General features: G+C 39.2%; 1 protein-coding gene across 1 annotated transcript in view; it reads right to left on the bottom strand.

The window, feature by feature from the left end:
• Nucleotides 1-22,848, bottom strand: part of WWC2 (WW and C2 domain containing 2) — a 131,941-nt gene that overhangs the window by 59,929 nt on the left and 49,164 nt on the right. The window contains exons 4-9 of the mRNA XM_008569600.1: nucleotides 16,540-16,619; nucleotides 10,988-11,117; nucleotides 9,377-9,484; nucleotides 8,265-8,338; nucleotides 4,380-4,622; nucleotides 1,780-1,782 (exon numbers count right to left, since the gene is read on the bottom strand). Coding sequence (XP_008567822.1) covers nucleotides 1,780-1,782; nucleotides 4,380-4,622; nucleotides 8,265-8,338; nucleotides 9,377-9,484; nucleotides 10,988-11,117; nucleotides 16,540-16,619 — 638 coding nt within the window. The remainder of the gene's footprint in view (nucleotides 1-1,779; nucleotides 1,783-4,379; nucleotides 4,623-8,264; nucleotides 8,339-9,376; nucleotides 9,485-10,987; nucleotides 11,118-16,539; nucleotides 16,620-22,848) is intronic.

Raw genomic sequence — 22,848 nt, 5'->3', positions numbered from 1 at the left:
TAATATGTCATCTGAAGGTCCCTGGACATCACTGAAATAAGCCAGTTCAGAGCAGTCAAGGGAGCAGTAGAATGGGACTGTGAAAAAGCACATCAACGGTCTCTAGTCTTGGATTTGCTGCTTACTAGCTGCGTATACTTAAGCAAGGGTCTCACCCTTCTCATCTGTAAAATAGTGATTATAATCCTCCTGTGTCTACCTGGTAAGGCTGTAAAAGGGATCAAATGGAGTGATGTATGTGAAAGTGCTCTACAGACGATAAAAACAAATCTTATTTGTTCAAAGCCTCAGCATGCCCTGCAAGGTGGTGATATAAAAATTAACCACTTTTCTTTGGAGAAAAAAATAAAATTTCCCTAATTTCCAACCTCTTTTGAAATGTTATGTATGTTTTAGGCAGTAAGGAAACATGCCCATATTTACTTAGCTCGACAATTGGCCCAGTCGGCACAAGATTACCAGCAGGTAAAAGAGCTGGGACAACTAACGTGGTTGCCTAGCTTTACAATTGGTGTCACGAACAGGATTAAGAGCTAGACAACTGGTGCTGTAAGCAGGATGTGACAGTAGCCATAACACCACAGTCACACAAACCCTTCCGGTGGGGCAGCAGACTGTCTCTCATGTAATCACCAGAGCCTCTGAGTGAGAGCTGGAAGTCTTCCTCAGATTCCAGGTGTCCTTCCTAGGAAACAACCTCACCACCTTCCTCTGGAACAGGGGTTGGAAGAAACTGCTGACATCAGCCCTTTGAAAAGGGTGCATATGCATCTCTCTGAGCTATTTCCCAAGCTCTGTCTTCTAGTCTCTCAGGTAAGAATGGGTCTTTTTGAACTGGCCCCTCAAAGATTCTTCCCCCTGGTCCTGCTGCTCCATGCCACCCTTTCAGCTGCCCTTTGCAATGCGAAGGGCTTCATATCCTTCTACCTCTGCCCCTGGTGCCCTAAGGGAGAAAGCACTGCATCTTTACACCTACGGAATAATTCATGTCATCTACAGAAGTGAGAAGTCCTTTTTCCATTAAAAAATAAATGACACTTATATCCCTACCCACCTTGCTTTTAAAAATTTTTCAGAAGCAGTAGCAAAAACATCCAAATAATTAAGAAACAATTAAGACATCTTGGCAATTACAAGGCAAACCCCCTAAAATTTGTGAGAAAATAAGGAGCAATGTTAAGATCTTACCAGCTGTAGCACAGCACAGAGATTAAGGAATCTCAGTAAGTATATGGAAAGAATGTGGAAGACATGTAAAAAGACCTAAATGGCATTACTTTTTTCACATGAGAGCAATTTCTCTTTTGACCTCCTGATCTCTCACAGTCAGCATCTCTCATTTTCTGATGTGCTTTACCATCACAAGGTGGCAAGCTCAGTCACTGCTATCAGGCCAAGTTCGTGACACTGCTGTACAGCAGAGACGGAACAGAGCTGGGGGCTGTATGATCACATATAGTGACTGAAAATTCACGTCAGCTCAGCTCCTGCAGAGACCAAAATTCAGTAGTGACTCAGAATCTTGCCATAGGTCACCCTGATAATAATGAGGAACCCACAACACAAATGGAAAACAAGAAAATTTGGGGGGGAATGCAGCAAGTAGCCTTCTTTGATAGTCATGTAGGTACCAAGAAGAAAATGAGGGATCTGGTATTGGTGGAGCACGATTTGTTCTAGGATGAAGCTAAGTTTCACACAGTGAATCCTACTTTCCAGAAGTACCTCCTGCCACGCTTTAACACCGAGGAAATACACTGCTTGCAAAGGAATTCTTACCTTCTAAGGACCCGGTTTCAGTTCAACAGCAGCAACAAGCAGAGTAGAAATATACATATATAGTAGGAAGAAACAATAAAGAGTGAAGAGTAAGAAAAAGTGACAGAGTATGGTCGAATAATGCAAAACCATTAACAACAACAAAACCCAAAGCCCTGTGATGTTCTGTCTACTTGGGAAATAAAACTCAGTGCTCACTTGAGGGAGCACTCACTCATAGTGAGTGCTCACTATGGGGATTTACCTTTGGCCACAAACTTTGGAAAGAAAATTAGCATTCATTTATTTGGAATACTAAATGACTTGACTCTTCTAAATGACTAAGAAAGTCAACATATTACAAATATAAAATATACACATTTCCCTTCCGGCTAACGTCCAGTCGTGGGAGACAGGGCCATGTAGGCCTCACAAGTTAGAGGGCATATTCACACTACTTATTTCCCCATGGCTGGATCTCACTAAACGTGTAATTATTTTATATAAGTATGTTATAGCTCCTCTTCCTGATGAGTTCAAGCCTATTGCTTCTGCTGGAATTTTGACAGTTATTAGGTATGTGCAAACAAAAGCATAAGAGTGTATCACACAAACCCCATGGCTGGATCTCACTAAACGTGTAATTATTTTATATAAGTATGTTATAGCTCCTCTTCCTGATGAGTTCGAGCCTATTGCTTCTGCTGGAATTTTGACAGTTATTAGGTATGTGCAAACAAAAGCATAAGAGCTAAACTTGAGGCACTTAGGAACAAACTATATTTTTAATGTTACTATGTTACTTCATTAGCCATCCTTTGGAAGCTCTATCCCTAATAAAAAAGACAAGCAAGACACCACACCTGTAAAAGGTGTAAGCAAACAAACAAATGTGTTTTATCTCTCTCCCAGAACAAATCTAAAGGCTTATTTGCAGGCCCTTCCCAGATTTGCCTATGACAAAGTAGAATGGCTGAGATGGACTCGGCACATTAGACATGTATGATCATATAACGTTTATTAAGTGCTACACAACACACAAAATATCACTGGGGTTTTATACAAGGGCCGCACAAAAGCTACCCATTTCATCATATTTACTGATGACTACGAAACTTCTATCCTGAACCATGAAGGCACACAAATACAGACATAACGTCCAGGGCAATTCAGGAATCTCCTTCTGCCTGGCCTTCTCACCCTCACTCCCTGTTCCTTCTGATCTCTGTCAGGTGGATTCCTACTTGGCAGCCTTGCTCACACCTATTTTAGGCTGACCCTTACGCCCACTAGACGAAGGAGTCAGAGCAAGAGGGAAAGAAAGGAAGAGGATACAGGGGCAATGATGAGAATTATTTAAGACTGTAAAAGAAGGTGTTCTGAAGAGGCTTTTTCTTCTCGTACCTTTTCGTGCTCCCCAAAGCTATAATGCTGTAGCTACATATTATCTTGACCTACATTCTAATTCACAAAAGTCAACTCTCCCCAAATGGTTAAAGTCAGGGTGGGCGAATCCATATGCCAATACCTCACTGGGAATATCAGAAATGTTTTTCTTCCTTCCTCCTTACATTTTTAAAATGTTTTGATATTATGCAGGCACACAACCTTAGACATTTATTGAGGACAAGGAATTAGAAGGCAAGAAGCCAAGAATTAAAAAAAAAAAAAGCAACGGGATTATGGCTGTGTATTTTAAATTTACTTCCAGTTCCCTTGAAATTATACCAATGTGAATTTCCTTCCTGTCATTTTAGGACAGGCACTGCTCCTTGCAACGGGATTATGGCTGTGTATTTTAAATTTACTTCCAGTCCCTTGAAATTATACCAATGTGAATTTCCTTCCTGTCATTTTAGGACAGGCACTGCTCCTTACTTGCAGGCCTGAGGATGGATATGCAGAGGTTCTAAAGGGCTCCAGTCTATCCTGGAATAGGTGTCCGAACACATCAGCCAGCAGGGCCTGGAAATAGTGCCCCTATGCAGATAGGTTTATGTCAAACTGACAGCGGTTTCCTTGCTTAATATTCCAGCTGATCTGTTTACAGAACCAGATTTTTTAGATTAAATAGTCAACTTACATGTTCCCACAGAAAGATTAGAAAATTGCTTATTTTCCTTTACAATTTCACCTGCTTCAGAGGAGGGTTTCAACAGATAGACAAAATCCAAGTGAACATTATGTGACCTGTTAGGATATCAAAGGGAGCAAGTTGTCTTTTCCTTATGAAATGAAAAGCAATAAACTTTCGCATTCTTGTGGGTAATAAAACCCAGAATAGGAAGCTTCAGTGCTGTAACAGTCTAGATAATCTTTCTTATCAGAGTGCAGTAGTTTATAGCTATTGTTATCAGACTCGGTCAATGATGGACTGCATTCCTGGTTTTATGTCAACATTCCTTAGTCATTCAACATCTGTCACAGGCATTTTCACGTTCCTAACAAACAGAGAAGAACTGATACTGCAGGGCATTAGAGTGTGCTTTATTGCTCTACAGAAAGAAAGTCCTTTTGTGCTGTTTCTCAGTCCACTAAGAACAGATGCAATTTCCAAACCCAGGGAAAATGGCATACAGCTAAGGCACACCACAAGGTCTGTTCCCAGGAGGAAAACAAACCTCTCGGCCAGAGCTCGGCTCGGTGCCCCCCTCACGGATAGCAGCTCTTCCTCCAACCGCTGCCTCTCAGCTTCCAGGCGTTCCAATTCATCTTGTGTGCGTTTTTGTGGAGTGACAAACTGAAGCTCTTTCAAAAGTTCTTCTTTTTCGTTAATCAGCATCAGTTTCTCCTTCTCAATATCCAGCACCCCAGGCCAGGCCTCACTGTCCAGTTTTGACAGTTCAATTTTTAAGTTTGCCATGCTAAAATAAAGAGATAAAAGAGGCATGCACATATTAGAATTCCTGAGAAAGGTAAATATGAATCAGGCTAAGTTAGGGGTTCGAATGCTATCCAGCTTTTCCTGACTGGGCCTTACAGAGAGGGTATGGCCCCCTGGGGAGAGGCTAGAGTGACAGCAGCAGCCCTGCACCCAGTGTCTGAGCCTGAAACCACACTCAGCTGTCATCCACTTCATTATCCCCACCTTTAAAATATGAGTGAGTACATCTACCTATCTGACAAAAGGGTAAAGGTCAAGTACACAGAAGCTTCAAAAACTGCTCCAGGGGCCATGGGCAGGACAGCCCTGCTGTGTGACTGCCTGTGTGAGGTGATGGGAGAGATACCTACAGGGCTTCCCTCTAAGAAACAGAGGTAAATGATATGTGGAATGCCATTATTAGAGATTTCATTCCTCTGGATAAAGATGTTTTCCCCTACTAAAATGGTAATCCCCAGGGCAAGTTGGGCAGAGACCAGGGTATTAGCAAGTTAGGGAAGGAAGAGGGGGAATAAAGAGAGTGGTGTCTTGGCGAACTGGTACTAAACAAAGTCAACCCATCAAGGCCCTACCATCTCCAAGGAGAATGGGGCAGGGCTTGGCCTCCTCCCACCACCAGCCACTCTCTATCAGGGCCTGGACCGGTGTGTGCACTGGCTGAGCATCTGCTGCACTGGCACTTCAGACGTTACTGCCTTTGACCTGGGGGTCCTCTGTATACATTTATTTGGCTGTATGGGAGTGAATGGCACACAGCGGGCCTTCACCAGCACAGGCAGCTGGCGCAGCACCACTGGAGTGACAACAGGTGCTGAAGTGAAGGGGACAGGGATGAGAGGAGGAGGAGGAAAAAGCACCAAAGGCAGACTTCACTGGTTTCATAATTTTGCCTGACTCAGGTTTCACTATGTCTAGAACTCCACAGTAATTGATAAAGTTAACCTAACTTCTGCTTCAACATGAATATCCTGACCACCTGAATCAAGTAACTTGCTCTGTGGCAATGTGAAGAGGACTGCTTACAAAGTAAATGGCACATGGCTCTTTTGACCACACGCACAAGACCAAAGTAGACTATGAACACAACTGAACAACTGATGTTGGCACAAGGAATCTACGTTCCTATAAAAAATGCTGGATGATTACTTTGTAGATTGTTACAGCATCCACCAGAATATAAAAAAGACAGAAAAGGGGGATTTTTTTTTTTTCTCTTTTTGATGGAAGAAATTATAGGAGGGAAGAAAAAAAGTGAACAAAAAACAAAATCAGGAACAAAGATGGAATCAGATCCTGATCCTTGTGCCATTTTTTCTAATTTTAGTTAAAAATAAAATTGCCATCTTACGTCAGAACTGCATATGTAGTATACTTCCGATTTCCACCCACTGTCTACACTTATGATAGATGTAACATCGGCTATTCTTCAGCTTTAACCACAAAACCATAAACAATTATCTCAAAGTACTGGAAAATTAATCATCAAAATGCTAAATAAGCATGATATTATTAGCTTCATTAAGTACATAAAACAAAGGCTGGAGGAGAAAATAGGTTTCAGAGAAATACAACCCACCTCTTTACTCAGAATTGAGGAAGAAAACACATTTTCAACATATACACAAGCCCCTGAGATTTACTTTCTTGTCGGCCTCACTAGTAACTTTAAAATAAAGCCCCAAATGGTACAGCAGTGCACCCAAATGGGAAAGGTCAACATCTTAAGTTTTATGTGACCAAAATAACCAATCGAACTGGGAGCAACAACATAATGCAGGAACAAAAGGCATCTATTTATTCCTTGTGTGATCAGGCATTAGGTAGGTCTTGAGTTTTATATTAGAAAGGGTATGCCAAATATGGGGAACAGAATATGAAGACGACTTTGGAGCACCCAGGAAGAGAAATGCTGTATGAGTTCCAGGTGGAATTAACTGTTAGTCAAAGTAAAGCAAAAGCTCAAGCTGATCAGAGGAAATGAAGCAGAGTGAAGCCCAAAAGAATCCAAGGGCACAATGCCTGGTTCTCTGAGATTAATTCTGAGTTATGGCCATTCTCCTTCAGAAAATCAGACTTAAATCCTGAGCTTTGTCCACAGCAGAACCCAGGAATTCTGGCTGCTGGGGTTGGCACGTGGGCTCACAGCAAGACAACCTGAGTAACATCCACCAGAAGCTTGCACATCACCGGCCCACAAACCACAAATCAGTCAGTATTGACTGAAGGCAAGGCACCAGTCTGGGCACTGAGAAGGAGATAATAAAGTATACAACATGTTTCTTTCTTTTTTTTTTGTCTTTTTTACTGATCGGTAACAGGATCGCAATCCTTGGTGTCACGCCTGTACCGGGGACCGGCAACGGGATTGCAACCCTCGGTGTTGCGCCCGCACCGCGCTCAGCCAGTGAGCGGGAACCAGTCTCCACGTGGGATCCGAACCCTCGGCGGGAGCGCCGCCACACTCCCAAGTGGCGCACTCTCCAGTGCGCCACCGGGCCGGCCCATACAACATGTTTCTTAACCTCAAGAAATTTGAATTTTAAAATTTCAAAGGGAAAATTCAAAGGCATTAAAATTAGCTGAGTAAATTGTTCAGAATGACTGACTTGCTCAAGTTCACATGTTTAATGACTTGTGAAACAGAGCTTAGGTTTCTTTCAGTAAATTGAACAACCAAGTAATATTAGGAACACAGGTTACACAGAGGCAAATATCACATTTGTTTTATTTTGTTAAAGTCAGATAACCTCTAAGAACTATGGCCAATTACTTTTAAATTATTATCATCTATAATAATGGATACACTTCAATATCTGATGGTTTTCCTTATGGAATGAAACCATGACACTCTAGTAGCTTCTAAGCTGAGCTTTTCATGCGCCTGGGAGGAACGTGACAAATGCCTCCTGCAGGGTGATAATGCAGTGTCTCCCAATGTCTCCGACATAATAAACTAATAGCATTTTTAACCCCCTCTCTCAAAATAAGTAAGGTGTTCTATATTATGAAAACAATTCGAGTCTATCTACTAGGTAAGGACAATGAAGTCTCTTATGCCTTACCCCAGCAGAGTCACAGAGTAAGAAAAAGACAGCACAAAGGTTAATAAGAGTTGACAAGGTAAAGGAAAGAATTAAGACTCCCTCTTTCTTCTCCCTGAAGTAAGTCAATTGGAACAGACACCTCAGCACCTTCAAGGACATTAGAAGTAAGATTCTGCTTCAAAGCAAAGGAACATGCTTAAAGACATTTACCTTAGAAATCCTCAACAGCTATTAAGTCCTGTACCTGAGCCATTGTATCATGTTTCCATCTGAGAAATCAATCTTCTCACTTTTAATTGGGAGTAAGTATTGCACAAGCTCAAAGCTTTTTTTTTATTTTCCAGAAGAGAAACATCCCCATTAATTCTCCCTGTTCCTCAGCTTTGAGGGGAGGGGGAAAGAGAAAGAGAGGTGAGAGAGGAAGCAATCCTTATATGCTAAAAAAAAACAAGGGTAACCTTGGTAGAAAGTGTGGGGAGTGACCAGCAGATGTCACCACAGGAGTAAAGATTAACTCTGGAAAAGAAAATAATGTTTGAGGCTGCTGACCATGAACAAAACAGCTTCTCTGTGATTACCTTCTTTTGGCTTCTTCATACTGTAGGCTCAGCCTGACCTTTTCAGCTAAATTTGATCTACTTCTCACTCCAATCTAGTAAAAAACAAAAGGAAAAAAGTCAATTAACTCTGCTAATGAATGAAGTAAACTGCTTTTGTTTCTAGGAAGTACAAGTAATTGGAAAGCTAAAGAAGATGATACAGAAATTGGGAGAGAACAGCTTAGAAAGGAACTTACTTTATCGTCACAGTAGGGGCAAAACATTTCTTTTAATTTGAGGTTGTCTGTTTTTCAAAGACTTTAACATCACTTTCTCCACACATTAAATTCAAGACAAAAATACCAGGTAAATGTGTCTGGTATCTAAGAGTTTATGAAGGGTGTACAGGTCAATAAAATTTATGAACTGGAACTAATTTCTTTGCTTTTATGAGCTAAAATTTCCACCATTTAGCTTTCGGCTGTACAAAACATAAACTAAATAACTTCAACAATTAATTTTCAAACAGGTAAGCCCTACTGTTGATCTCTACCTGTTTTACTTTCATAACACATACTTCAAAGAAGCATAAGAGAATATGAAAATAATTGGGAAGTTATTCAAAAGTAAATACCTGCTAATGACATCCCAAAAAGAGAAGGCAAAATAGTTAATAATATTCAAGCCACATTAAATATTTTCAAATGTCAGATATTAATCATAATCACTTTAATATGTATAATCAACTTTGGATTTACAAAACAAGTTTTCTTGTTAGTTTTAAAAGGTATATATTTTGTTTCTCACTAGCCTTGATGTTTATTTGAAAGAACCTGAATTTCCAAGACTGTACACTTAACAGGAAAAAGTTACATTCTCCTGTGTCTCTAGCTTTTTATTAGTGTCTCTGAAGAAACAGTGTGAGAAATTTTGAACAAAGCTATTCGTATGGACAAATTCTGATATGCTTGGCACCTAGACAGAAAAGATAACACTATGATTTTTAAAACCAATGTCATTAGAATAAAACACTGAATGTACACAGCAGAATCCAAACCACACATCTAGTTCCTGTTCCGGTTACCATCCATGTTGTAATTAAGGCCTACCAAGGACAGCACTTGGCCACCCCTATGACATAAATAACTTACATCTCCAGAAATGCTTGTTTGTGACCCAGCATCAAGGGTCTGTCTGGAGAGAGATAAATGAGAGTTCACAGGACTGGATCTCAAATCTGGCTCAGATCTTCCAATGTTCTGATCGTTAAAGTCTTGTATGTGTTTTACATATATATATATAAAACCACATATTCTGAAGCAAGACAGCCTGAGTTTGAGCCCCAGTCCTGCTACTTACCAGCTGTATGACTTTAACTTATTTAATTTTCTGTGTTGCAATTTCCTTGTCTGTAAACTGAGGACAATAATAGTAACTACCTTTAGGTGTTTTTGTGAGGATTAAGTGAACTATTTATATGCAAGGCAGTTAGAAGAGTGTCTGGCACAAATTAAAGTCTTGTATGTGTTTTACATATATATATATATATAAAACCACATATTCTGAAGCAAGACAGCCTGAGTTTGAGCCCCAGTCCTGCTACTTACCAGCTGTATGACTTTAACTTATTTAATTTTCTGTGTTGCAATTTCCTTGTCTGTAAACTGAGGACAATAATAGTAACTACCTTTAGGGGTTTTTGTGAGGATTAAGTGAACTATTTATATGCAAGGCAGTTAGAAGAGTGTCTGGCACAAAGTTGGTAGTTATAAGAATTTGCTATTATTACTGTTGTCTTTTCTATCAGATCTCTTCCTGCAAGATATTCCAAAATTTCCAACATGCAAAAATATGTGGATCCAAGAATATTTATATTCAACTAACATTCTGAAAACCAATATGAAGTAGTTGAATATAGTATTTAAACATAGAAGTTCTATTAAGGATGCAAACATCACCATTGGCTCTAACATTTCTGCAAAGATTCAGACTAAATGCTTACTCAGCTAGGTAAAGAACTCCAAATGTCTGGACTAAGATTTCTTAGTGCTTATGATAATTATGGGATGAAGGAAAGAGAAGAAGAGGAAGAGAGACACCCTTAAAAAAAACTTGACTATATCTGATAAGTACAGATATTTTTTCTACACATGAGGCTGTATCATTGGGAGTTAACACCCAGTTGCGATCTGTACAGATATAACAAGGGGATCTACCAATATCTGACAGCCTTCCAAGATCAACTGTATATGCATTCCCTAGCTGGGTCAACAGTCCCTACCGCACCCTTAGCTAGGACCTTAGAATCACCTGCATCAGAAATAAGCTTTTCTATACTCCTCAGAGCCTCGCCCCCAAAAGACATACCCTTTACCTACTGATGATGGATGACATACTCTTTATGTATCATGGGCTAAGAATCATTGGGTTAGAGAACCCTGCTTATCTGGGTCCCTCACGAAGTTTTCAGGGAGTTTCACGATGTGCCAAGATGCTAATCTCCGCATATGGGCTTCAGGATCTACCACCCACTATCTCAAAGGACATCCAAAGCCTGCCTTCCATCAAGCATATCAGAAGCTTGGAACCAATCTGTTCTCCTCCAAGGCAGCCAGGTTGCCTTAGTACTGTAACAATCTCTTATGGGGCAAGTTCTGTATAAGTGGAGCAGATGAAATAAAGAGTCATCTAGACTCTGATGGAGAACTTGTGGCTCAAGGAGAGTTTCTGGGGACTCGGAGGGTAGTAGTTCTATAACATACCTGCATCAGATCTTGTTTTTCTTTTTCTCCTGAGCTAATAGCCTTTCTGATAGATTTTAGTTCAGTTAGAATGGCTTTGGCTTCACTAAGTTCATACCCACTCTGGCCTCCAGACATTTTTTTATCAATTCTGTTAAAAGAGAGAAAAAAAAAAAGAAGAAAAATATCAAAGAACAACAAAGTACAAGTTAAACAGACAGGAGAAACTGGTTTTTGGATCGTCTTAGTTGGCTGATTATTTTACTTCTTGACACTCATTTACCAGTATCATACTTTCAGTCTGATCATTTGTCCTCTTTTCTCTTTTAATCACATCTAGCTAAGATTTCTTCCAGCCCCCACCTCATGCCCCGTCCATTTCTAATCACTTTAAGGCTCAAATAAATACATGTCTTTTTTGTCTTCAATCTGTGTGGATGATCCCACGGCTGGCTGAACCCAAATCTCATCATTGCTGATCCTTAACCTTGAGAAAGGTAAAGGACACAGGTAAATGCTTTAGCAGAAGGACAAAAATACTAATAAACTGCCACCTAATTTTACATAATGTTTTGACATAATGTCTGTGCAAAACCTAGCACAGTGCCTGCAGCTTGGTGGGCCCTTAATAAATGATTAATAAATAAATTATTACTTTTACTAGTGAGTATCCTATCATATTTGAATTGTTTGGTAAGTTTCTTATTTCTTTTTAGATATATAAAAAGTACTTATTCTATTTTTATAAAAGTTATGAATTGAGATAAAATTGCTTCCCTTGCTGAATGAGTTCAAATTTAAGAATGAGAGGGCAGATGTGTTCATACTGTCATCCTAGGTTAGAGGATTTTGTGTAACCTAATTCTTCGGGTTTGAAGGGCCCAACCAAACCACCCAATTATTTTTAAAAAATAGTTTAACATTCTCTTCACAATCACTCTCCTGGTTCTCCCAGCTACTACTTATGCTGTCCAGGATTCGTTATGAACACAATTGGGTTTGCTTGTTGGAAACTATTGCTCTGTCTTTGCCCCATTCAGACGACAACTCTATATATGTTCTCAGACATATTCGTGGTCTTACCCACAGACTTCCAGAGAAATAGCACCTGCTAAATTGGAGAAAACAAACTCTAAACTCATCTGGTTTAAAACATTTAAGAGTTAATATTTATTTTCAATGTAGAAGGTGTAATCTGAAAAAAACAAAACAAAACAATGCCATCTTAATCATTCTTCCAAATAAAGTTTACTCAAACAAGTGCAGTTTGGGCTTGCCAGTTAGCTTATTCAGTAGAGTATGGTGCTGATAACACCAAGGTCAAAGGTTTGGACCACCATGCCAGCCAGCCACCAAAAAAAAAAAAGTGCAGTTTATGGATAATATATGAAGGTGTTTTATATGTTATAAGTTCATATGGTGCTGATAACACCAAGGTCAAAGGTTTGGACCACCATGCCAGCCAGCTACCAAAAAAAAAAAGTGCAGTTTATGGATAATATATGAAGGTGTTTTATATGTTATAAGTTCATAGAAAAATGGAATTAAAAGATAATACAAATCTTTCCATGAACTTTTTGAAGATGATTTGTATTTCCCAAATACTATTTTAGTATATATTTTATGCTGCTCAACAAAAACTTAAAGCCTTACGAAACCAGAGAAAATAAAATAAACTTGATCATAAGGTCATTTAACATACGGAACAACCAAGGAAGTCACAGAATTCTCTCTCTCTCTCTCTCTCTCTCTCTCTCTCTCACACACACACACACACACACACACACACGATGGGAAGGGGCCCTAGAGATCCTCTAGTGTGCCTTCTTCCAAATGAAGAAACTGAAGCCAGAAACTGTATGCAAATTTAGCCCCTAAATTGCATAAACACTTAGTTAATAGGGCAACTATCCTAAAATAACAGACTCAGGCTTGGGGCTCAACGACTATTACATTTAGAATATTTGATGAGAACAGTGAAGTACTTTGAATATTGGTTAATCCCATTTATTTGAGAAGGGATTTATCAATGAAATTTTTGGTTCCCCTGAGTATTATATCCACAAACTTAGTCAACTCAAAGCTTTAGTAAATAAAAGAAATGCTGTTTCCAAATACAGTATTTTGGCATTTTCAAATGCAGCATTTTTAAACTAAAAAAACAAACAAAAAAAAAAAAACTGTGAGGTTTCATGACGAAACCAGTAATACAGATTTGAAACTGTGTCAAGGTGAATTTCTAAAGCTTTAGTAATTTCTTCTTATTTTTGTAAAATCTTCATAATTTAATGGTAAAACAAAATTTTAATTTAGAAATAAACTTTAGCATTTGACAATAAAAGCAGGTAAACCATATTCATAAACAAACGTAACACTTGAAAAGCAGGAATAGTTAAAGCCTGCTCATTTAAATTTCAGAGACCTTTAAAAATAAAAATTTCTCAGCTATCCACTGCTCAACTGAATGCTAAATATGAATACGAAGAACAAGCTATCTCAACTCAACACTCACCATGAACGGCTGGCCAGTTAGTTTAGTTGGTTAGAGCACTGTATTATAACACCAAGGTCAAGGGGTTCGGATCCCCATAGAGCCAAAGCCCCCCCCAAAATCACCACGGAACCCCTTTTGTTCTTTTATCCCTTTCTTCTGCCTCCTTCAAACTTTTCTACTTTAAGTGTCACTTTTTTCCTTTACTTCCATGTTTCTCTTTTGCTCAACTTTTTATTTTCCACGTTTTCTCTCTTTTAACCCTAACTGACCATAAAATAAAACATAATAAAATAAGAGCTTTATACTTGCTGACTTTTAAAAGTACTGCACTTTTTGTTCTTAATTTGAGAAGTACCTTCTTTTTTAGTGGCTGGCCAGTCCAGGGACGGTTTTTTTTTTTTCCTTAAAGTTTTTGGCTTCTGTGTACCCTATAATTAATTTTTACTCTATATCTTAGTCTCTTCTGAAGGAGCTTTTCATGTGCAAACATTCTCTGGAAAATGTGTACTCCCAGAACCAAATCTTCTCAGAATCTGCACATACTTTTGGCTTGCGGGTGTTTCATCACTTCCTACTTTCCAATTTTGAGTGCACACTGGAGGCGGCAAGAGGAAAGATGCATCTTACTGGTATCCATCTACACATAAGCTACACTACTGGTTAGGCCAAAGTCAAATTTGGAACCACAACCTGAAATGAATAATGTAGAGAACAAAACTGTATTTGTTTGCCCAACATTAAACTATTATACCAAGTGGAATGAAAGCTCAAGTTTAAATTACATTATAATTCCAGATTCAACAAAAATATTCCATTCCCTTGTGAATAAGTAAAAAGTCACAAAGTCTGCAATGGGATTCTATTTAAATCTTTTACTGAAATGTATTTTCTGTCACAGCCACAAATAAAAGTCCCTTTATAGTATCAGGAATGTGGTTTCTTAAAACGTCTGGTTTCTGGGTTCAATCAATTATCATTCAATGTTATAGTAGTATGGTGGTTAACATTTGAATGAAAACAGCTTTATTTTGTCTACAGTAAAGATCAACAGGAGAGGTCTCTGATGTTAGATATCATATCTTCCTGCTCTTGGTTCAAGGGGTTAGAATCATTGCAAGAGAATGCCTGAATTTCTACAACAAATGTCTATTGTTTTCTTGTGGAATGTTATTGACAGATTCTTAAACATGCCTTAAATTCCTATAAAAATTGCTTGCAAGCAAACTGCTTTAAAACAATACAGCATTGTTATATCAACATAACAAAAACAGTAAGTTTAGCTAACCTTTCATTCTGAGTGGCAACGTGAGTTATAATTTCATGTGCCTTAAAAATGTTCATATGGCTAAACATTTTGTGGTACTCTTCAAAGTTTGTTTTCTCTCCCCACCCCCACCACAAAGCCCTGTGTTATACTGATATACAATTATTAAATAACACATTTATGTCATTCTAGGTCTGCTTGGTTTTTAGGGGAGCTCTGCAACCAGCTAAAGTTCTTAGAACATGGCTATACTTTAGAACCACCTAGGATCTCATAAAATAAGAGGGTACTTCAAAAAGCTCATGGAAAAAATATGATTAAAACATACTACAAGTCTTTCTATGAAAAAAAAAATTTTTTGGGGGGGGGGTGGCTGGCCAGTACAACTGTGAATTTTTTGAAGAACCCTCTCACACCCGGGATGGAAACAAGAAACAGGTGTTATTTTAGAGCTCCCCAGATTATTCTAATATGCAATCAGGTTTAGAACCTCTACATGGGAGCATCTGAAGGAATATCAGGGTCATGATTACATGAGGCAAGTAGACAAAAAAGACCAAGCCATAAAAGCAAATGTCTATAACTAAAGTCATGTGCCTGACTGGTGGTCACAGGCAGTGACAGGTATCTCAAGATATAACTCATCATCCAAACGTACAGAACAATCAGCTTATGTTTGCCTCAGCTGTGATGCACGGGATCTTTAAAGGGGATAATGCTTTGCTGCCTTATATTGTCCCAAATTTCCTAAGAGCAGAAAGCGGACTAGGATTTCACAGGGAAAAGGAACACAGCTGGGTATTTTGCACAGAGGAGGCTCTTGAAACCAGCTTGGTATTTGTGAGGTGCTACTGAGGGAAATGCCAGGGAGAACAAGAAACCTGCCTGAACATAAAACTGACCAGGGAAACCCCTAGAAATACTGCTCCAAGCCCTGCACCATGCAGGAGGGAAATAAAAAGCAGTTGAATGCCTTTCAGGGATAACACTTTCCACCTCTCTGAGGTCATAGGGGTATGAAAATCACAGGCTTCTTTCCTTCCATGCGAGACCCTGTGAGGTGGGGAGTTAGAACTTCTCAGGTGTGTTTGGCATGGTTTGATTAGGCTGGGCCTCATTAACAGGGAGAACAGTAGCTTCCAGCAGCCAGGGTTGGGGCAGGGATTTCCAGATCCTGCTACCTTCCTTCATCTATGTTTTCATTTAACCAGGCCCAGCCTAAAGCTATGCCAATGGCCTATCAGACCTCAGCACTGAACTGGAGAGGACAGAAGAAAAGCAGGAAATGAGGAACATACTCAAGCTCCTTTGCTGACAATCCCAACAAGCCCTTCCTCCACTGAGATCAGTCAGGGTGAGACTCTAGGTCATCCCTGGGGCTGACAGAGGGGCAGTCAGAGGCCTTCAACCGAGGGTTCAGGGCAGCTGCAGGCCCACTTAGGGGGTAAAGGATAGCCCACCCAGTCCAGTGTCTGGAGCACAATGTGGAGAGGCACCTCTTGTGCCTATTCTCTGAGCTCTATACCACAACGAGGCTGGCAGGGGTCCAGGAGACAAAGTGAAGTTTTTCACTTTGGTTTCTTTGGATCTCCAAAGATCAATTAAAACTTCAGACCTTTTCAAAGTGTATAGATTTTTCCCAAGTTTTTTGTTTGTTGGTTGATTGGGTTTTCTTCGGTTTTTGGTGCATAGCTTTGAGCTTTTTACTTTACGTTCTTTGAGAAATCTTTTATATAATCTGTACTTCTATTTTCATTCTATTAGTTAGGGATCTGTGAATTATTCTAAAGTCAATTTCAGTATTGTTATACTTACTGCTGCAATGTTTCAAAGCCTTGTTCTTTATAGAGTAGTTCTTGCTTCATCTGTGAGAGTTCTCTCTTCAGCTTTTTAACCTTTTATAAGAAATCAATGTAAATGTTTATAAATAATTAGCTATGTAACAAACTGTTTCAAAAGGTAATAAATTAATAAACTATGAAACACATAAACAAAGCCATTAGTTAAAGTAATATTCATTTTACCAGTTTCTCCTTCACATAAATTCTACGGAAGGTATATTAAATTATGCTTAAATTATCAATGATGTACATTATTATTACTATTCACCTTCATTATCTTATTTAGCAACATTCCTATGAGCTGGACATCACCATGATCTCCACTTCATGATAAACAGCCAACAAGGGGTGGAGTCAGAACTTCAAGCCATGGTATCTCTAACTCTGGAAGCTTACACTCCCTTCATTAGCTGTGCTCTGGGACCATCTGCCACCCGTTTCTCAAATGTGCCCGGTGGAACCTGACTCAGTGCTTCTGCCTGTGCTGTTCTCTCTGCCTGACAGACTCTTCTAGCAGATCTCCAGTGGTGGGCTCCTTGTCACTCCGGTGTTAGCTCAAACGTTATCTTTTCAAATAAGACTTCTCTAACCACCCTTCCCATGCCATTACTCTGTTTTACTTAGTTCACAGTACTTTCCAAGAGCTGAAATCTTCTGTGTACTTTTTTACTGTCTGTTCTCCATGGGAAAGTAAGCAGCATCACACCAGCTATATCCCAGGTGTCTAGAATAGTATCAGGCAAACAGCATGGGATCAAAACTAATAAAAAATATCTTCTTCCTATTGCCAAATATATTCTTTTGTAATAATACTAAAAATTGACAGATCAGAAAACAGCACATATCTGGTTTAGTCATGAACTAATAAAGTTCTTCACAAAGGGGTCAGAAACATTTCCATACATTAATTTATAGCCTGAAGTTTTAAACGCATTCTGTCATACAGTTATTTTAGTCCACTTTCTAACTTTTCTTATTTATTCTACTCATTCCACAAATATTTATTGACTCTCCACTATGTGTCAGGTCCTGGGCCTGAACTGTCAACAAAACAGACATAATCCCTGACCTCATGGATCATATAGAACAATGGAGAAGCAAGATACAGAGCAAATAATTATCCAATGAAATCAATCTTACCAATTATCAGAGGTGCTATAAAGAAAAAGTCCAGGAAACTTTGAGATACACATGTGGGATAGGACCTAACTTAAGTCTAAGGGGTTGGATAAAGCCTGTCAAAGGAAATAATGTTTAAGTTGACAGAGGGGGTTAGTGGAGGTTCATTTGGTAGAAGGGGGTCCTCAGAAGGTAGGGCTTGTGCAAAAACCCTAAAGGGGTGAGGGTGGGGGAAGACTCAACAAGTCTCTGGAATTTAAAGAATTACAGAGGGTAGTGGTAGCATGAGATGGGACTGGAGAAGAAGGCACAATTATATAGTCTTCAAGCCATGTCAAAGATTTCTAAATCTTATCCTAAGAACAATAAGAATCAAGGTAGGGTGTTAAAGCATGATCTGCTTTGTGATTTTAAATGATCACTGTGACAACTCCATGGTGATTGCATCAGAGGGGCCAAAGTGGGGCATTATGCCTGCACTGTGAGTTGGTGTGTAGGCAGTGCTACAGAGAGCAGAGCCCAGAGCCCAGAGGAGGGATATATTTTGGAGGCAGAATCAACAGGACTTGGTAATGGACTCAATGTGGAAGGTGGGGAGAAGATGTGTCAAAGATCACTTTCAGGACTCTGGCTTGCCAGCTGAGTGGACGAAGGTGCTTTTCTGGGGGGCTGGGTGGGACCAACTTTGAGGAAAAAAATAAAGGACTTTCTTCAAGACATTTATTTTTGTGATGCCAAAGGCAACTGAAATACTTGAGGTTCAGAAGAAGCATCTGGACTAAAGACATAAAATCGAGTGTTGTAGACACAAAGATGATATTCTAGATGCATGAGAATAAATGAGATCATCTAGAAAGAGTGTGTAGTGAAAAGAAAAGAGAGTTCAGCAATAAGCCTCAGTCATCTTCATTATTCATAAGTCTGTAGAAGAAGAGACAAAACATGCTTGACATAGTGGCAAGCAAAGGAGAAGGATAAAAAGAGATTATCATGGGATGTAAGAGCGAAAAGTCAAGAGGGAGACCAGGCACTATGAGGAATAAAATGACAAGGACAAGAACCATGTAATATTCATGCTTATTCACAGTACTTTGGATGAAGTAGATATTCAAAAAGTTATCTGTTGGGCCGACCCCGTGGCGCACTCGGGAGAGTGCAGCACTGGGAGCACAGCGGCTCTCCTGCCGTGGGTTCAGATCCTATATAGGGATGGCTGGTGCGCTCACTGGCTGAGCGCGGTGCAGGCGACACCAAGCCAAGGGTTGCGATCCCCTTACCGGTCACAAAAAGGACAAAAAAAAAAAAAAAGTTATCTGTTGAGTTTATCTAAATGTTTAACAGTTTGCACTTTGAGGCACTTATACTTTATTAGGGAAAAGAAATACAAATAGTTATATTTCAAGGCCAATTTATAACTACAAAAAGAGGTATAAACAATGCTATTAGGGCCGGCCCGGTGGCGCACTGCTACAGTGCGCCGCTTGGGAGCGCGGCGGCGCTCCTGCCGAGGGTTCGGATCCCACATACAGACCGGTTCCCGCTCACTGGCTGAGCAAGGTGCGGGCGCAACACTGAGGGTTGCGATCCCGTTGCCGGTCCTGGTCCGGTACGGGCGCGACACTGAGGGTTGCGATCTGTTGCCGGACACGAAAAAAGACAAAAAGGAAAAAAAAAAAACAATGCTATTAGAATCCAAAGGAGAAAAGGATTACTTATGGCTTGGGGACGAAGGCTGATCATGGAAAAGGAGCTATCTGATCTGGATTTTGAAGGTGCTGTAATATTGATGAAGAGCGGTTGAGCTCATTCACAGTATATCATAAAGGCATTTCAGTTTTAAAGTTAGACTATTATCATGTCAAAAGAGCCATCAGTAATCAATAGCTCATTCCACATGTACTTCCATTTCTGACAGCACTCCCAAGCGTTTTTTGTCAAAAAGACAGCAACACTTTTATCTAAAAAAGACCAAACAGACAGACAAACAAAAAAAACAGTTAATTTAAAAATCAATAGCGACTCAAATAGCTGGGCTGAAACCTATCTTTACCTTTGAAAATACAGTTGATAAAAACAATGGTGGTACTGAGCCCACTTAGAACAACTGAATTAAAACAATTAGTATATCTCATTGACATAAAATAGCATCCTACTTAAAATCACTTAGATTGCAATGACAGACCAATTTAAATTTTTTTAAAAACTATTTAAAATAGTCTATATCTCAAAGAGATATCAGCACTCCCATGTTCACTATAGCATGATTCATAAGGATGAAGATGTGCAAATAACCTAATGTCCATTGACAGATGAATGAAGAAAATGTGGTATATGCTCACAATGGACTATATTTCAGCCTTAAAAAAGAAGAAAATCCTGCAATATGTGACAACATGGAGGAACCTGGAGGACATTAAGCTAAGTGAAATAAGTCAGTCATGAAAGGACAAATACTGCATGATTCCATTCATAAAATATCTAAAATAGTCAATGGCAACTTCACAGAAGCAGAAAGTAGAATAGTGATTGCGAGGGGCTGGGTGGTGGGGGGAATGGGGATAAAGTTTCAGTCATAAAAGATGAGTAAGTCTAGAGATCTGCTGTGCAACACTGTACCTATAGTTCACAACATTATACTGTATATTACCTGCTAAGAAAGTAGATCTCATGTTAAGTGTTTGTATTAGTTCGTTTCTGTTGCTTATAACAAAATACCTGAAAAACTGGGTAATTTATAAGAAAACAAAATTTACTGCTTACGGTTTCAGAGGCTGGTAAGTCCAAAGTCTAGGGAACACATCTGGCAAGCATCTTCTTTGGTGGTGACTCGGTATCACATTGGGAGATAGCAGAAGCACAGAGAGAGCTTCTCATGCGTTCTCCTTTTTTAAGCCCTCAGAATCACACCCACCCCACCATTCATCTATCAACTTATCACTCAGTGAATGGATCAATCCATTCAGTAGGCATAGTCCTCACAGTCCAATCACCTCTTCAAGGCCCCACCTTTCAACTCCCACAAAATAATTTCCCACCCTCTTATCACTGTCACAGTGGGGGGTCAAGTCTTGGGGGAACATTCAATCCAAGGCAGTGTTCTTACCACAATAAAATAAAAATTGAAATTAAAAAAAATCTAAAATTAACGTTCTACACTTAGACTCTCTTTTCTTTAGGTGATGTGAATGAGATTTTATTGTATGTGGGGGTGACAAAGATATAGGAAGATAACCTGGGCTTTCTTTTCTTCCACATTATTTGTTTTACCTAAATTTGGCTCTACTGTTTTTATTTTGGGGAACCGTCTTTGTGGATTACCTGAATGATTCTTAGCTCCCAGATATCAATGTTGCATTTTATTTTGCTAACAATGAAAAACCTCAATCCTATTATAATGACAAATGAAAACAGATATTATTTCCAACCAGACATTCTTTCTAATTGTTTTTCATTTTAAGAGTATGGTCTTAACTAGTAGTTCAAAAATCTTTCTTCTCTGGAACCATATGACATCATTAGCTATGGAGGATCTCTTCCATTCTCCAATCTACTTGTGAATGTAGGACACAGACTGTAAAAACAAATGCTCTTAGATCACAGCTAGAGGATTAAGCTAAAGCTTACTTGCAAGCTTAGCATAATGAGAGCTAAATTCATGAGCACTTTTTATGTATTCCAGGCACTGTGCTAAATATAAATACCTATTTTCAATCCTCACAACTGCTATATTAGATAGTTTTAATACTTACTTTATTGATGAGGAATCTGAGGCCTAAAGAGAAAAAGTAGTAACCTGCTAAAGATTACACTGCGACTAAGCAGCAGAGACCCAGTCTAGAACCAGGTGAATATTTTAAAACTACAATTGTAAAAGTTTTAGTTATTAATGGCATGTTAATACTTGTAAAATCAAAGACAAACTAGAATTGTAGCAAAATGACCTAAATAAAATCTATGACCCTACCTTACAGCCTTCATTATTCCTATATCCCATCTGAACTGAAGACATGAAAAGCCCTACAAGCCCTAGAACCTACGTTTTCTTTACATTACTAAACTTTCTGCAGCTGTAGCCAACCATCTAATTTTATAGACCTACTTCTACTATGTAATCAAATCTCACAACGCAGAGTACTAAATTGGAGGCAAGAGACCCATGACTTTTGCACATTTCCTGCTTTCAATATTGACTACCCTAAAGCAACTGACACTTTAAATTAGATTTCAAAGTTATTTCTGAGAACCAAAAAGATACTGTGACTAAATGTGACAAGTATGACTGGAAATCACAGAGATTCTTACCACCTCTTACAATCCTAGGACAATAAGTTTTATTTTAAGAAGGAGAAAGAAAATGATGACAATGAAGGAAAAGTAAATTCCAGAAACCTGTACACCTTAGAAGGATCACAAGACAGGCTAATTTCAAAAGTCTGCCCTAAAAGTGAACCTGGTCACATAAGAGCTATAGTGAGCAAGATGGTATTTTACTAATGACTACCTTCTCTTTTAATCATTTTCTCCATTGTCTTATAAGGAGATCCTTAACCAAACCAAGAAAGAGCAACTATCAACTTGCTCCTTCTGGAAATCTTCTCTTAACTACCATTTCCACCTTTCTAAAAATCCTCACCAACCTACTTCATCTCCACCTTTAAAGAAAATAAGAAATCACTCCAGATAGTCAAAGGATAAAAAATAATTTTTTTAACTTTCCTAAAAAATAGAAAAAAAAACCAGAATCCCAGATGCCACTAGAACCATTTATGACTAATAAATGAATTCTGTCATCAGAAACAAAGTGATAGAAAATTTTTTTTAAAAACCAATTTTTGGGGCCGGCCCAGTGGCGCACTGGATAGTGCACCGCTTGGGAAGCGCGGCGGCGCTCCCACCCGAGGGTTTGGATCCCACATACAGACCGGTTCCCGCTCACTGGCTGAGCGAGGCGCGGGAGCAACACCGAGGGCTGCGATCCCGTTGCCGGTCCCCGGTCCGGTACGGGGGCAACACTGAGGGTTGCGATCCATTGCCGGACATGGAAAAAAGACAAAAAGGCAAAAACAAACAAACAAACAAACAAACAAACAAACAAAAAAAAACAATTTTTGTTTAGCATTAATAAAAAGGAAATAAAACAAAAAGCCAATGGGAAACATTATAT

Source organism: Galeopterus variegatus, unplaced genomic scaffold, assembly GCF_000696425.1.
Source record: "Galeopterus variegatus unplaced genomic scaffold, G_variegatus-3.0.2 Scaffold516, whole genome shotgun sequence".
Taxonomy (NCBI): domain Eukaryota; kingdom Metazoa; phylum Chordata; class Mammalia; order Dermoptera; family Cynocephalidae; genus Galeopterus; species Galeopterus variegatus.
The sequence above is the reverse complement of the archived record's forward strand: the minus strand, read 5'-3'. Positions and strand labels throughout refer to the sequence as shown.